Raw genomic sequence first — 15,697 nt, forward strand, 5'->3', positions numbered from 1 at the left:
TCATGCTCATTAGGATGACTATTTTTAAAAACAACAAAAACACAGAAAATAAATAATTGGTAAGAATGTAGAGAAATTGGAGTCCTTTGGCAGTGCTTGTGGGAATATAAAGTGGTGTAGAAAAAAGTACAATGTAGAAAAAAGTACAATGTTCCTCAAAAAATTAAACATAGAATTACCATTATGACCCAACAATTCCACTTCCACATACATACTCAAAAGACATGAAAGCTGAAACTTGAACAGATATTTATACACCAATGTTTATAGCAGCATTATTCACAATAGACAAAAGGTGGAAACAACTCAAATGTCTATCAAGGGAAGAATGGATTAAAAAGTGTGGTATATACATACAGTGTAATATTATTCAGCCTTAAAAAGGAATGAAATTTTGATACATACTACAACATGGATGAACCTTGAAAACCTAATGCTAAGTGAAATAAACCAGACACAAAAGTACAAATATTGTAGGATTCCATCTATATGAATTACTTAGAACAGTGAATTTCATAGAGAAAGATAGTAGAATAGAGGTTACCAGCAGCTAGGGGGAGAGACAAATGAGGAGTTTTTTCTTAATTCGTAGAGTTTCTATTGGGGTCATAAAAATATCTTGGAAATAGGGATGATGGTGCATAACTATGGGAATGGACTTAATGATACTGAATTGTACACTAAAAAATACTGGAATGGGAAATTCAATGTTATATATATTTTACCAGAACTTTAGAAAAGAAAAAGCTACAAACATTTTTTTTAAGATGGAAGTTTTAAAATATAGGTAATTTTGTGCTCACTTCTGTAGGACATATACTAAAATTGGAATGATACACAGAAGATTAACTTTGCTCCTATGCAAGGATGACATGCAAATTCATGAAGTGTTCCATATTTTTAAAACTAAATTTTTAAAATAAAACAAAATACAGTTACTTTTGAAAGAACAAGAAACCACCCAGCATTGCAGCAGGCCACATCATGTGACTGTACCCCTAATGCTAGTTTGTTTGAGATTGTGGAGGACATCTTTCTGCAGGGGAACTAGCCTGAGTACTAGGGTGCCTCTTGCCACACCCATACTTGGAGCCATCATCCCTCCTCCCTACCCAGCCACCTACTCCAAATTGTGGCTCTTGAAGTCTTTCTTCTCCAAGTTGAGAGTCCCAGCACTCTCATCTTTCCTTGGGGCAAAGGATCCCTCTGCCTCACCTGCCAGTCTTCTCTGAGGATCTACTGAGCTGCAAACCTGGATTTTTGCACCCTGACTGATGCAGTTAACAGGCTACTGCCATATTTGTGCTCACCGTCAGGTGAAATCCTTTGAATTTGTCAGAAAGCAAAGGTTATGGCCAGAAGGTCTGAGACCCACTGGTCAATCAAGTAACCAGGGAGCAAGGGCAGAGAGCCCTAAGGGCCCACGCCAGGAAAGAAAAGGGTTAGAGCCACAGCCCCAAAATGTTGTGAGTCCCGATGAGAAAACTAAGTGTATTATAAAAATAATATAAAGCAAGTTTACAATAGAACACTATTAAAAAATAATCCAGTAATATCCCAACTGGGAAATGCTGGTATGAAAGCTCTTTCCAGGGGTCCTTGGAGAAGACCTGATCCCATGTCTTTGGGGAAGAAAAAAATTATATATTATAAATTATACATACATATAGTTTTGTTTCTTAAAAATCAAGGATATTTTAAAACTCTCTGAAAGGACGAAAGTAGATGGCTTAGCATAGTTCTCAATGGCCAAAGGGTGACAATTTGGAATGAAAAAGAGCAATAATCACTCACTGGAAGAAGTTAAGCCCGTAATTATCCTCAAAAGGGGAAAAGTTTAAGAAAAATATGAAGTCCTTGTAATGCAGAAGAGAGAAGACCATAATAGAAGAAACTAATGTTTATTAACTTCAGTAAGCACTATGGAGTCTGTGGGAGTCCTATTCTTGATTCAGGGTATATGTCGCAATGAAACATAGATCTGCCCTTGTTTCTACCTAATAGGGGAAGAATTGACTAAGGGAACTCTGATGGCCAGAAACTGACAGGAAAGGTCAGGACTACACCACCAACACCGGGAGAGAGGACATCTGGGGTCATGCATGCTGCATCAGTCAGCAGGTAGAAAAACTCTTCAGATGCAAAGGCTCATCCAAAGGCAGTGGAAGATACTCTCTGGGCGAGGGGACATCAATGGAACCCTCTTGACTCTGGGGTAAGGCAATCTCAAGGTGACTATAAAGAAGGTTGATGGGTTATGACGAAGACAGCCCAAACCAACGTGGGACACCCTATGTCCAGGGTCTTTTTGGACGTGGGGGCAGGGAGGGAGCCAATCAGGCTCAAGAAAGTCATGGCCTTTGTCATTTGCCCTAGCCCAGACCTCTTTCTGGCCTCAGTTTAAGCCTGGACTGGGTGACCCTCTGTCCTTCCTTCCATCACTCACTGCCTGCATTCACCCCTGTTGTGTGGGATCAGCCCCTTACCACCACCCCCATCTCCAGCCCCTTCCCCCCACCCCCCACCTCCGAGAAATCAGCAGCTTCCTCAACACCAGCTGTGTGCTCCCGCCCCCTCCACCCCACACCCCTTCCCCCACTTGGCACTGCTCCCACAGCCATACAGGGGTTACTTAATCCATACTTTATTCCTTTCCCCTAGCATGCTGGCCCTCTGTCCTCAGCCCCGCGGGGAGACAGTTCCCACAATGTTTCTGCTCTTCCCAAGACTGCTGCAGGGCAAAGGGACAGCGGACCTCACACAGTGAGTAGCCCTAAAGGAAGCGCCTTGTTTGTTCCCATAAATAATATAATCTGGTCCAAGGAAGGCACTCTATAAAGAAGGTTCTGTAAGACTGTGCCCTGCGTCCCGAGATGGGCCAGCTCCTTCTTCCAAACCAGCTCTGAATTCTGCGTAGGAATGGAGCCTAGGCCCCGCGTGACGGAGCCCTTCCGAGACGGTTGGGGTTAAATCTGCCTGGACCCTACGAGCTGCGGAGAGCATCAGGCCACGCACACCTGCGCGCTCTAAGGCTTTCGGATCACTGCGCAGGCATGCGGTCGGGAGCCAGGAAGACCACTGCGCCGCTGTACGTCACGGCAGCACCCGCAGCTAGGCCTGAGGGATGCAAAACGACAGCCTTACGGGAAGACAGGGACAGAGACGGGGAGAAATACTAACAAAGCGAGACCCACCGAGGTCCGGGTGGCACCGAGGCTACAGTACTCCGGGAGCAGCCCCCACCCCGGCCCAGCGCATTTCACCTCGTCCCCTGCTGTGCGGGGCCTACTCAGCAGCTGACAAGCTCCGGGCCCCGCCCCCACTCCGGGGCCCTCCCGCGGCTTAACCCTTGCCTGCCCGCCTCCTGCTACAGCGGCCCTCCCCTCCAAGCCGCGGTAAGCGGGCGCGGGCCCTACTCCTCCCCCACCCCGCGGGGGCGCGCGGCGCCAGGAGCTGACCGTGGTGCTGAGCTCGGCGCGCGGCTTGGGCTCGGGCGCGGCTCCCGGCCCTTACAAGGCCGCGTATTGCGACACTCCCGGCCACCAGGGGTAAGTCGGCAAAGGCCGAGGATTTAGACTTGGGGAGAAGGGGGTTGATTTGGGAATTTTTGTGCGTTCTTTCGCGTGATGGACAGGCTTAGTGGAGGAACCAGCGTCTGCACCCTCTTTACCCCACAGTGTCCTGCGCGGATGATGGGAGTCTGGGGTCTGGGGGCGACGACCTTTTAGGTCTGGGCTAAGGAAGGGGAGAGATCCCTTGTGCGCGGATGGCTGGGAAAAGAACAGATAAGACTGGAGACCCATTTTCTTTCAGCCGGGCAGCCCAGGAACACCTAGAGACTCCCCTAGAGGAGGTGGGCCAGAACATTTGCTCCCCAAAGGGCCCTTTGTTTCTCCGACGTGGGGGTTGGGTAAATTGGTGATGTTCTCACTGCAGATTCTATTTCTGCTTCATTCCGCATCCCACACCCACCCCATAACACGAGGCTTTCTCTCCCCACAATAGCCTTCACTCCATCAATCCTGAAGGTTTTGGCTTAGACAAGGCACACTCTACAGAGATAAACTGTTGCGACCTACATAGCCTCCCACTCTGACCCCAGTGTCCAGGAAGTCCCTTGGTGGGGCTCCCCTCTGAGGCCTCTGCTTTCTTATCACCATTCACCTCTTTGTATTTCAAGGCTTGTGGTTTTACTGGATGTTGGGGGCAGGGCAGCATGGCAAATGCCAAAACTATTAGTCAAAATTTTTATATCTCCAAACCACTTCTATTATATATGTGTACCTGCAAGGTTTTTATTTGCTCCGTGATATACCCAATCGCTTTCATGTTAAAAAAGGAAAGAAGCTCACAGAATTACCTTCCCAAAGGGAAAAGAAAATCCTAGGCAGTCGAGCTAGAGTTATTCATCTCGTAGAAAAGCAGCCAGTAGAATTACTTCATATTCTCAATTTGCAGTAAATCCATATGCCAGTGCATACTCTGTGTAAGGCACTGAGAGGAAGGGTTAGCATACATGGAAAGTCTCTGTCACTACTTACTCTCCACTAGGCCCTGCTCTGACTCCTAATCTGCCTACTTGCCTCCACTCTTGAGCCTGCTTTCCATTCTCATTTACAACTGATCTATTAAAACTGAAAATTGGCCCCTATTACTCACCCTTGATGGCTGTGCCTCCAAGGTGCATAGGATAAAAGTCAAGACCCAACTTGTGACCTCAGGCCTGGTACAGTCTGCCCTGCGGATCTCCAGGCCTCATCCCACTGGCTTGCTGCTCTGGCCACCTGGGCCTGCTTTCAGAGCTTTAAATATTCTTCATCCTTTGCTCTGCAAGGCCTTTCTGAGGGTTGTTCCTTCTGCCTGGAATATGCTTCCCATATCTTTTGCCTGGTTGTCTGCCGCTGTCTTTTAGATTGGTTTAAATACCACATCCCTAAATCAGAGTTGATTAAATAAATACATGGTGTGGTCCCTGTTCTCATGGAATTTGGAAGTTAATTTTAGAGATGCAAGACTCAGTCCCAGTTCTTGGTATCACTGAGACCCTTCTCAGAGAATGATGTGCAAAAACTATAGAATTAAAAATGCCAGATTCTGCATCCTACTTAGGAAATTTAGATGTAAATATATGGCTAAAATGTCTCAAAAACATAAATATTTCATTTAAATAAGCAGTGGCTCACTGTCAACCACAGTTGGAGTCCTGAATCTTAGAGAATTTTTCAACCTCGTGGGGGAGTAAGAAGACCAAACAAACACCAGAATGAGGAGCCAGTGATCACTGAGTGCTACAGACAAGAAGGCACCAAACCAGGGAAGGGACAGGGCTACTTTGTCCTTTGGGGAAGGATGTGGCACATGGTAGAGGATTCCCTCTCAGGTTTCATGCTGAACTCCACTGGAGGGGTCTTTGGCCAGAGGGTTACAAAGCAGAATGTGCATTTTTCAGCTGGGAACCTGGACATATTTGGCCTCTGCCCTCAGGCAATGACAGTGCCAGCATCTGGCTGTCCAGATAAATTCCATTCTATTCCTGAGAACTGTCATGGAAGGTGACTGCTCAGCTTTTCTCCAGTTGGGCAGTAGGCCCTCTGACCCCCCAGGAAGATCCCACCCATGTCACATATGGGACCCACATTTCTAAAGAGTCAGGCTCTGATAAAATATTTTAATGTAGAATCTGAACTGAACATACACTGAATTTCACATAATTGCTCCAGTATTTTGCAAGTCTCTCAATCATTATTCTGAATCTTAGTGCTTATTGCCCTATCAATGTGCCAAAGTGTGAAATGAACTCAGGAAACAGAGTTGGCAACATTAGTGACACTGAGTCCAGCCATCTGTAGAAATGACTGTTACCTTGAGACATCATTTTTCAAGTTCAGAATATAGTGAAATTTCCAGTTCTTCATGATTTTAAATCAGTTAACTGAATTAAGAATTAAATCAGTTTTATTTATAGAGATCAATATCAGATAAACCATCTTGGTTCTTATAGTTGCAATTTCTGCTTACCGTGAAGTAATCTTTATCATGCTCACTTCAAGTTATTTCTAAGAGTATGGTAATAAAAAGATTTTTCTAAAACATAGAAAAGAGATCTCATAATAAATATCTCTAAAATTTCTTGTCATAGAAATTATGTTATCTTCAATTACAATTTTTCTAAATTTGTGTGAGCCATACTTTTGATTTTAATCACCATTTTCATTGTGCTTTCCAAAATTCCTCATAAAAACACATTTATTATTTGATTTTTAAATTTCCCATGAAGAGGAGTTTGGGCCATTGGTTTATAGAATGCCTACTGTGGTTAAGAGCTCATTTTCAGAATCAGATGGGCTTGGTTTCAAATCTTAGTTCTGTCACTTAACACATGTGCAACCTGGGCCAATCTATTGACTTTTCTGGACCTTAATTTCTCCTTTGTAAAACGGAGGTTACAGTAGTATGTCTCATAAAGTTATAGGCCAAGCTGTCACCTGGTTAGGTAGATGCAACCAAGACTCAAATCTGGGTTCTTCAACTCCAGAGTCCTGATAGTAACCACTATGCTGTGTATAGTAAAACCCATCAGACCTGGGGAAGGACTTATCTAGGCCACAAAGGACTGTGCGGAATGAAAATGGGATCTGCAGATATAGGGTAGGAAAGGCTTGGGCACATTCCACCTCACAGGAGGCAGAAAGGCAGCTTGAAGCACTGCCCCACTGTCCAGGATGCTGTCACCAAGAGCTGAGTTGCCACCAGGGCCAAGTCTGGTCTGTGGTTTTCCCTGGCACAGTGCCAACTCCTCCTGTCCTCCAGCCAGAAGTCCCAGGTGTCCCTCTGCAGGGAAGGAAGCACTGCCCATAGGTGGGAGTAGGGTGGAGGCTGTTCAGCTTGCCCCTGTGAGCCCCTGCAATGGCAGCCTTGTCACCCCTTCTCATCTTCTTCAGTTTTAATGTTGTCAACTGGGCTGTGAGGCAGCCCCTCTGCTCACCTCCAGGTCCTCATGGCTAAGCATTTGAGAGACTCCAGAACTGACCCTGGATAGCTCATATCTGTCAAGCAGTTTTCTGAAGGTAGCTGCAAAGCTTTGTGGGCAGTAGATCTGAAAGGCATGCAGGCTGACAGCCACTTGCTTTTATACCCACTGTATCCCTCCCTCACAGACTGCGAACTGTGGGGGAGTGAATTCAGGTGCTCCCTATTAAGCAAGTCCTTATGGAGAGTCAAAGAAACCCCAAACTCTCTCCTCTAATCTTTCCTTGGCCAAACTGACAGGATGGACTGGCAAGTTTGCTCACCACCAAGGAGAGGAAGAGCTGCTGGAACAGGCTAAGCTGTGAACTGGGTGCCTGTGAGGATACAGAGAGGGAGAGTCCAGGGAAGTTCACAGGTGGTGCTCTTGGGCATCACCTTCTTTTGGTCCACTCTTGTAGGTCTCTAAACTTGCCCCGAAGGCAACATGTTTAAAACCTTAGAGTCTTGTTTCTGTCTCTCAAACCAGTTCTTAGCACAGGCCCCTTCCTTGCCTTCACTCAGTTTCTACTTCCTTACCTTTTCCCACTTCTGGGTCAGTATTTACTGCTTCCTCATTGTTGATGACTTCTCTCTCTTTATTCAGTTGCTGGTTTCTAGCGTTTCTGCCTTTGAAAGGCCCTATAACTTCACCTCTCTTTTTTGTGACTTATGACTACAGCTTCCATCTGGATCTTATCTTCACATACTCAACCCACTTTAGTTGCCTTTTGTGAATCTTCTCTGCTCAAAACTTCTCTCCTAATTTATTCTGTCCTCCACTCAGATATCAGATAAATGGTCTTAGACCACCAACTTTATTATGCCGCTGTTTCTACCCACCCACTCACTCAGAAGACTTTTATAGCTCTTCATTGACCTCAGAGGAAGGCCACACTCCCCAGTTATGCAAAAATGGTCAAGATAACACTCTTACTGTCTTCCCCCTCCCACACCCAGGACAGACATCAGTAATCAATCCCAACACCCTTTCCCATTGGACTCAGACTGGGCATCTATATGGGTGGCACTGTGGATGGCACTCCAGGCATCAACACCTCTCAGGATGTGCACAGAAAGTGATTCCTGCCTGCTCTCCAGCCCATCATGTGCTGTGTCTATCTAACCTGCCTGGTCCTGGCCTAATGCCTGACTCCTCACTTTTGCCTTCTACCATGATGCTGTCTCTCTTCTCGGTGCTCAAACCCAGCATGCACCATTAGATGCTTTGTTGTGCCTTGCCCTGATGGCCTCTGTGTAGACTGAGTCTTGCCTGCTCAGACAGACGCAATAGCCCTGGAGAGCAGTGTATGTGTCTTCCCTTCCAACTGATGAGCACCTGCGTCCATCCCAAAAGGCAAGCTTGGGTTTCCCTTTGAGCTTTGTCTCTTAGATGAAGGCAGGAACTTATTTATTGAATCCTCTGCTCCACCACTCAGAAAGGCTGTGATACTTACCCTGTAAGGATGTGGTGCTATTTGTAGAGTGCCTGGGCCTGGAAATGGGAATCTGACTTGGCCAGATAAACTCTGGAGGATGCTGGGTAGAGTTGAGAGATCACAGACACAAAAGCACCAGACTCCAGTCTGCTCTCAATTTGGCTCTTACTCTGTGACTTTAAGCATGTGACTTAACTTCTCTAATATCAGTTTTCTGTGAAGCAGTGGGTAGCTCTGGAGCAGTGAGCATGGGTGAGGCCATTCTCATCTCCCTCTCCCTGCCTCTGCGGAGGATCCAGGTTTAGATATCAGAGCTCAGCTCCAAAGCCACTGTGTAAGCAGAGGTCTTCTAGAGCCATAGGCGTACACCTTGGATACTAAGTGCCTCCTGCTTTCCTTCACAGCAGCCTGGGGCCCTGGCAGCATGGAGCTGAAGAGAGGAAAGACCTTCATCAAATCCAGCCTGCAGATTTCCCATGAGAAAGCCCCAGATCCAGCAGCCACCACTCTGGCCAGGGAGGATGCAAGTCCCTGGTCAGTCTCACCAGGAGGGCAACAGAAGCCCCAGAGTGAAAGGGCCCCACAGGTTAGTGCCAGCACCCAAGGATATGACAGATGCTCCAACAAGGAGGCAGAGCCAGAACCCGAGGTGGGGGCTGCAGCCTTCTGTGGGGCCACCTTCAAACTGGTACGAAAGAGCAAGACTCATGACAGTGTGCCTGGGGCTGGCAGGGCAAGCACAGCCACAGGGCAGCTGGTGGGCAGCGCAAGCTTCCCAGGGCCCCCCAGCAGCCAGCGCATGATTGATTACCGCCACTTTGTGCCCCAGATGCCCTTTGTGCCCGCTGTGGCCAAGAGCATCCCAAGGAAGAGGATCTCCCTGAAACGACCTAAGAAGTGCTTTCGGAACCTATTCCACATTCGCAGAAACAAGACTGAGAACTTGGCCTCACTGGTGCCCAAGGGGGAGAGCCTGTCTTCCCCTGGGGGCCCATCAGAGGCTGGCGGGCAGACAGGCAAAACCTTCTTCCCCTTAGGTGAGGGACTGGGACCAGACAGCCTGTTCCAGGACCTATCTGACAGTGAGCTCCTGCCTGACTCTTCTGTTGACCTCTGTAGGGCCCTGTGTGAGGATGTGGCCTCACTCAAGAGTTTTGACTCTCTCACGGGCTGTGGGGAGATCTTTGCAGATGAAAGTTCAGTGCCATCCTTGGAACTGAACGAGGGCCCAGAGAGCCCAACCCAGGGATCACAGGCCCTTGAAAGCAAGGTTCTTAGGGGCCCCTTCCAGGGCAGTGTGGAACAGCCGGCATCACCTGCCCAAAACGAGTTGTCTGACTTTGCCAAGTTCTGGGACAGTGTGAATCACTCTGTGAGGCAGCAGCACCGTGCCCTACTGGGGCCATGGCTGGGGTGTCCCCAGGGCACAGACACAGACCGGCCCAGGCTGGATGCAGCTGGGCTTGCTGAGCTACCCCTGTGTCCCTGTAGGGACCCCCACAGTGGCTCCAAAGCCAGCTCCATAGACACAGGTACCCCTAAGAGTGAGCAGCCAGAATCCGTGTCCACGAGTGATGAGGGCTACTATGACTCCTTCTCACCTGGCCTTGAGGAGGACAAGAAGGAGGCTTCAAGTCCAGGCACACCTGCAACAGCCTTCCCCCGGGACAGCTACAGTGGAGATGCCCTCTACGAGCTCTTCTATGACCCCAGCGAGGGTCCTGTTGGCCCAAGCCTGGATGATGACCTATGTGTGTCTGAGAGTCTGTCAGGGCCAGCCCTAGGAGCACCACTGTCCATGTGCAGCTTCCATGTGGGGGCAGAGGAGAACTTGGCCCCAGCACCAGGCCCAGACCTGCTCAGCCAGGGCTTTTTGCAAAGCTCCTGGAAGGGCAAGGAGTGCCTGCTAAAGCTCTGTGACACTGAGCTTGCCATCACCATGGGCATTATCAACTGGCTTCGCCGTGGCCCTGAACTCCGCACCCCACCTGCCTCAGCCCCTGGAGAAACTGCAACCTCACCCAGGGGACAGGCAGAGAAGGTGGGTGCTGGCTCCGAGAAAAAGGGCCCAGATCCAGTGAAGCTGGAGGGCAGGGGGGCTAGGGCTTCAGATGCAGGTAGGACCACTGTGGACTCAGCACCAGGCAGGCAGGAGCTGTGGGCACATTTGGGTCCCAAGGGCCTGCTTGCTGGAGAGAGCAAGGTCCTAGGAGGGCCCAAGCAGGGAACCAGCACTCTGTCCAGGGACCCATCTCTGGAGTGTGTGCAGGTCTCTGGGGAAGGAAGGATGCAAGGCTGCCATGAAGGCTTGTTCTCTTCTGTGGGATCTGCAGCCTCTGCAACAAAAGACACCTCTAGCAAAAATAAGGTCCCAAACCCTTGGCCTGGCTTCCAGGAGCCCAGGCCTCCTGGGAATCTGGAGTGTTTCCAAGGTCCCTGGAGGCCAGGTCCTGGCGGAAGCACCCTCAATGTAGAGCCCACCCTGACAGGCTGTGTGGCCCAGGTTGCAGCCCTGCACATCCACCCAGACTGCCAGCCCCCTACTACACAGTCCCCAAGGCAGGACACAAGCAGTGAGTTCTGTAGGCACCCTCAGGCCAGGGGCCCTGATATTCTCCAGCAGAAACAGACTAACAGCTTCCCTAGCATGCCGATTGTGTGTGGCCTGCCCTCCCTGGCTAGTCCACTCCACAGCCCACAGGACCAGAGGTGCCTGGGCCACGTCCTGGACCTTAGCCAGCTCAGGGTGGAGCCCACCAGGATGGATGCCCAGGCTCATCATGCCTCTATGGATGACCAGCCCCTGCAGCTCAGTTCAAGGGCTGCGGAGCAGACGGTACATAGGGGCCAGCTGGATTTGTAACCCCTCTTGGCCCTACTATCCAGCTGAGCCCCTTGGGCCAACTGCCAGGAATCCTAGACCTCACTTCCAACAGCCAGTACAAGTGAGCCCCCTCTGCAAGTGCCCCAGAAAGTTGCTACAGTTTCCTGGCCCACGAAGGCTTCCTCTGCAACTAACCGGAAATAGGAGCCCCCAGACCAGCATGGCTGAGCCTCACCTATAGCATGGGGCCTCACTCACCAGAAACTGTGTCTTTGTGGCCACATTTAAGAGAACCTAACACCCAAATCTCCATCCTTTGTCCCTGATGTAAGGATTGTTGGGGGGTGGGGGTAGCAGGACACAGGCAAGTGGAGCAAAGCATTTTAATGTGGAGCATCCATGCCTGAACCAGCTCAGCCAGACCAAGTACTGGGCAGCCCAAGGCCAAGGACAGCTGCACAGCTGCTATTGCTCTCAAAGTGTGCCTCACTGATTTCCCCACAAAGAAATGAAGACTTGAATCCCAGTTGGCTGTGAAGTGGCCACACGTAGCTTCTCATACAGCATATTAGAGAGAGGAGCTCAGGCTTGAAACTGATGGGAAGATAACAGTACATCTTATAAATGGGAAGTAGAGGGAGCCAGGAAGTCTGCATAGGGCTTGAGAAAAATAAATGTGTGGTCTAAGGCTTAGGGGCGGGAGGCAGAGTGGGAGACAGGCAGGATGGGGCACTGTGGATGAGCTCAGGAATGTCCACTGGCCCCATACCAGCCTGCTCTCTACCCCCAAGACAAGTAGCCACAATGTACTGGGGCCCTGAAGGACTTCTCATGGGAATGAGAAGCAGGACCAGCCTCATCTCATTAAGGCCTTTAATCAGCAGACAACAACCCTGCCAGGGCTAGACCCTGCAGACCCTAGTCAATGGGTGTTGGTGAATTCTCTATTACAAATCAGAACAATAATTTTCCCCAACTCCTCTAAATGAAGCCAAGGTTGTTCTCAGGGCAGAAGCTGATTGTCCACAACTCTGCCATTCTTGCCCCTCCACACGGTCAGCATCTTTGCCTCCCCTTCAGGAAAACTTACCTTGGAATGGAGCTATAACTCTCATCTTCCTGAAAGCCACAACAACACACACAGTACCAAATATTCAGAATTGTGGAGGGGAAAGGTGGCCCGCAGCCTCAGGAAGGGCAAGAATCAGGACATCAGGTACGGTGACAGACCATGCCTCGAGTTTCTCTATGATTAGATCCTACCTCACCCAACATGCTGCAGTGAGATGCAAAGGATGGGATGCCACAGACATGAAACTGTTTCTAGAGGAAAGGTCATCATAGAAAGGGGTAGGTCAGGTGGTGGGGGAGAAATTCCAGCCAGAGGGATGCTGTCTGACAGCTGACCACAGGCTGGTGCCTCTCCTGATTGAGGCTTCATTTCAGACTAGAAAATGCTTTGTAGCCCTTGGTAACAACTGCTTACTTGGGCCTACTGTGTGCTCCTATAGGCTCCTGACCAGGCCCATCCCTGGAACACTGAGGGAAGGTCAGGGCCAGTGTTCCTGGAAAACCACATGTGATTCCCCCTCCCAGGACTTCCACAAATGATTAGCATTATTGAGCTGTGCCAGGAGCAGGTTACACATGGAATAGTTTACCTCATCCCTGCATCAACCTGAATGCAGTTGTCTTCATTTTTCAGATACGGAGACCAAGGCACAAAGTGCTGATATGACTTGCCCATGAACACACGCAGCTAGTGAACTCTTCCAAAACTTTCACTACTCCCTTCTTCTAGGGCACCCTCTGGGTACCAGCTGCCTGTCTCCCTGTAAGCAACCTGAGTGCCTAGGGGCAGGGGGCATCCCTCATTTAATCATGTCTTTATCACTTTGTACGGCACTCTAGCAGAGCAAGGCCTCAGTACATATTTACTTGTTGAAAGAATGAAATATCAAAAGGTTGCTCATGGTTTTCTGATTTCTTATTGAATGTGAGCCTGTGTCTGAAGAGTGGCAGAGTTGTTTTTACCTTGCAGGAGTGTTTGTGAGGGAGTGAGGGAGTGTTTCCTTGATGTGACATGGTGACTGGTGGGGAGAATCCAACCAGTCCCAAGAGTGCTGGTAAAGGCAGAAACCAAGGAGGTCCAGGACCCAGAGGTTATGGTGAAGGTAGTCTGCAGTGATCCAGCAACAGAGCAGCAGAGAAAAGGAACTGAGGTCATGCCTGCCTGAGAGGAACCACCAGCCCAGTGGCTCTCACTATGGGAAGCATCTTAAGCAATCTTGACAACCTAGAAATTTTCATTCTCTGCAATGTGGTGGGAGATTACAGCAGTGACCTACCAGGCACCTTGCTGAGAGAACAGAGGAGGGCCTTCCCTTTCTCTTGTGTCCAGTGTGTCTGAGGAAACCTCAGACCATCTCTTTCTACATCCCACCTCTTGGGCTGCCCTCCCCTGCAAGAGGGGTACAGGCAGTGCCAGTCTGATGGGGCATGTTCTTCAGGTGACCCACTGAGAGGAAAGAATGGAACTGCTGGGCCAGCTCCTGGGATAAGTGCCTAGCCCAGTGCTGGGAGTAGCAGAGGCCTGTGGGGTGTTTTCAGAATTCTGGGCATTTCTAACCCTCTCATTTATACATGGCTATAGAAATTATAGGAGGTTGTTTCTCCCATATAATGTAAAACTCCAGCTCATAGATGTCTCACAGAGTCTAAGTGACTCCCCAGGGTCACACAGTAACAAGCAGAGGACTGGGGTACACCCTGAGGCCTGTGCACTGTGCCTTTCAACCTTCCAGCCTTCCAAAGTTGCACTGGATACTGAGAGGTGCTGGGAGGGGGCCAGGCAGCCTCCCAGCCTGCCCTAGTGGTGGGGGTGGCCTGGGTCTATAGCAGGGTGGCCTGGGGTGCACCAGGAAGGCTGGACAGAGATCAGGAGGGAGGTGCTGAAAAGGGGTAAAGGCCAGCACATGCTGAGGAAGACCCAGTGAACTACATCGGGGGGTACATCTTACCTTTCTTGGTTTCTTATTTTATTTTATTTTACTTTTTATGGAATGGGGATAAATACAGGATACAAAACTCAAAAGACAGAGAAAACAATAAAAAGTGAGTCTCCTTTCTTTTATCCTTCTGTTGTTTTGATTACAAAACTAACTCCCATTTACTACAACCAATCCAAACTATGTGAAGTGCTGAGCCTCCACTTCCCTCACCTTCTCAAACACTAGATGTGTCCTCAGACCCTTTTTGCGTCCATGACATAAGCACACATGAACTTTAATCCTTCTTACTGCACAGCGCATCACAGACATCTTTTTTATTTAAAATCAATTAACATATAGTGTATCATTAGTTTCAGAGATAGAGTTTAGTGATTCTTAAGTTGCATATAACACCCACTACTCATTACATCACATTCCCTCCTAATGCTTATCACCCAGTTACCCCATCCTCCCACCCACCTCCCCTCTGCAACTCTGTTTGTTCTCTATATTTAATTGTCTTGTGGTTTGCCTCCCTCCCTTTTTTACCTTATTTTATTTTTCTTTCCCTTCTCCTATGTTCACATGTTTTGTTTCTTGAATTCCACATATGAGTGAAATCATATGGTATTTGTCTTTCTCTGACTGACTTATTTCCCTTAAGCATCTACCTTCAGCTCAGGTCATGATCCCGGGGTCCTGGGATGGAGCTGGCATCTGGCTCACTGCTCATTGGGGAGTCTGGCTTCTCCCTCTCCCTCTGGCCCTCCCCACTCTGCTCCTGCCTGCTGTCATTCTCTCTTTCTCTCTCTCAGACATCTTAGCAGGTACGAGCAGCAAGCAGTTTCTCCATTCTCTTGAACACCTCCACAACAGTCTCCTGTAGGTAACAATTAATTTAAACATTCTCCTGTGGATATTCAAGTTATTTTGATTTTTGCTGTTACAAACAATGCTGTGCTCACTTCTTTATTCCCTAAATCCTCTTTATTAAAGTCCTCTTAAAAACTGTAAAAATGAAACAATAATGAGAAGGTGCATTTTAAAAATGAACAACACATCCTGTTTCCTGTACCCACCCAAGGCCCAGCTGTCCTGAGGCCCTGATGTTAATGCCCTAGGCTTCATGGTGATAGGGACATATCACCCACACCCATATTTGGGAGGGGAAAGGTGGTTTTGTTGTTGTTGTTATATGTAAGACCTTGAAAATTGTCATTCCTATCCTCACAACAAGAAAAACCTGGACAAACAAAATGAATGACTTTTCTTGATCCATCATAAAACAAGGCAAATAACTTCCTTGAAACATGGAGAAACAGGTGCATTCAGAGAAATACAACAACCAAGACCTGAAGCAGAAGCTGCAAAATGACAACAACTGGTGGGAAGAGTTAAAAAGTAATTTTGACAAGTTCTTGCAGAGTGAGTAAGAAGCT

General features: G+C 48.6%; 1 protein-coding gene and 1 non-coding gene across 2 annotated transcripts; both read left to right on the plus strand.

Moving 5' to 3' along the window:
• Nucleotides 1–795: 795 nt before the first annotated feature.
• LOC113921116 lies at nucleotides 796–902 on the plus strand. Its single transcript, XR_003519523.1, has one exon. It is a non-coding gene; the product is annotated as a U6 spliceosomal RNA (small nuclear RNA).
• A 1,855-nt stretch (nucleotides 903–2,757) lies between these two features.
• AMER3 (APC membrane recruitment protein 3) lies at nucleotides 2,758–14,387 on the plus strand. Its single transcript, XM_027591572.1, has 2 exons — nucleotides 2,758–3,548; nucleotides 8,849–14,387. Exon 2 carries the CDS (start codon nucleotides 8,869–8,871, stop codon nucleotides 11,305–11,307), a length of 2,439 nt encoding a protein of 812 aa, XP_027447373.1. The 5' UTR covers nucleotides 2,758–3,548; nucleotides 8,849–8,868; the 3' UTR covers nucleotides 11,308–14,387.
• Nucleotides 14,388–15,697: the final 1,310 nt, after the last annotated feature.

The sequence above is a fragment of the Zalophus californianus genome, chromosome 3 (genome assembly GCF_009762305.2).
Source record: "Zalophus californianus isolate mZalCal1 chromosome 3, mZalCal1.pri.v2, whole genome shotgun sequence".
Lineage (NCBI taxonomy): Eukaryota > Metazoa > Chordata > Mammalia > Carnivora > Otariidae > Zalophus > Zalophus californianus.

Coding starts and splice junctions, on each gene's coding strand:
- AMER3 (XM_027591572.1), top strand. CDS start 8,869: ATGGAGCTGAAGAGAGGAAAGACCTTCATCAAATCCAGCCTGCAGATT.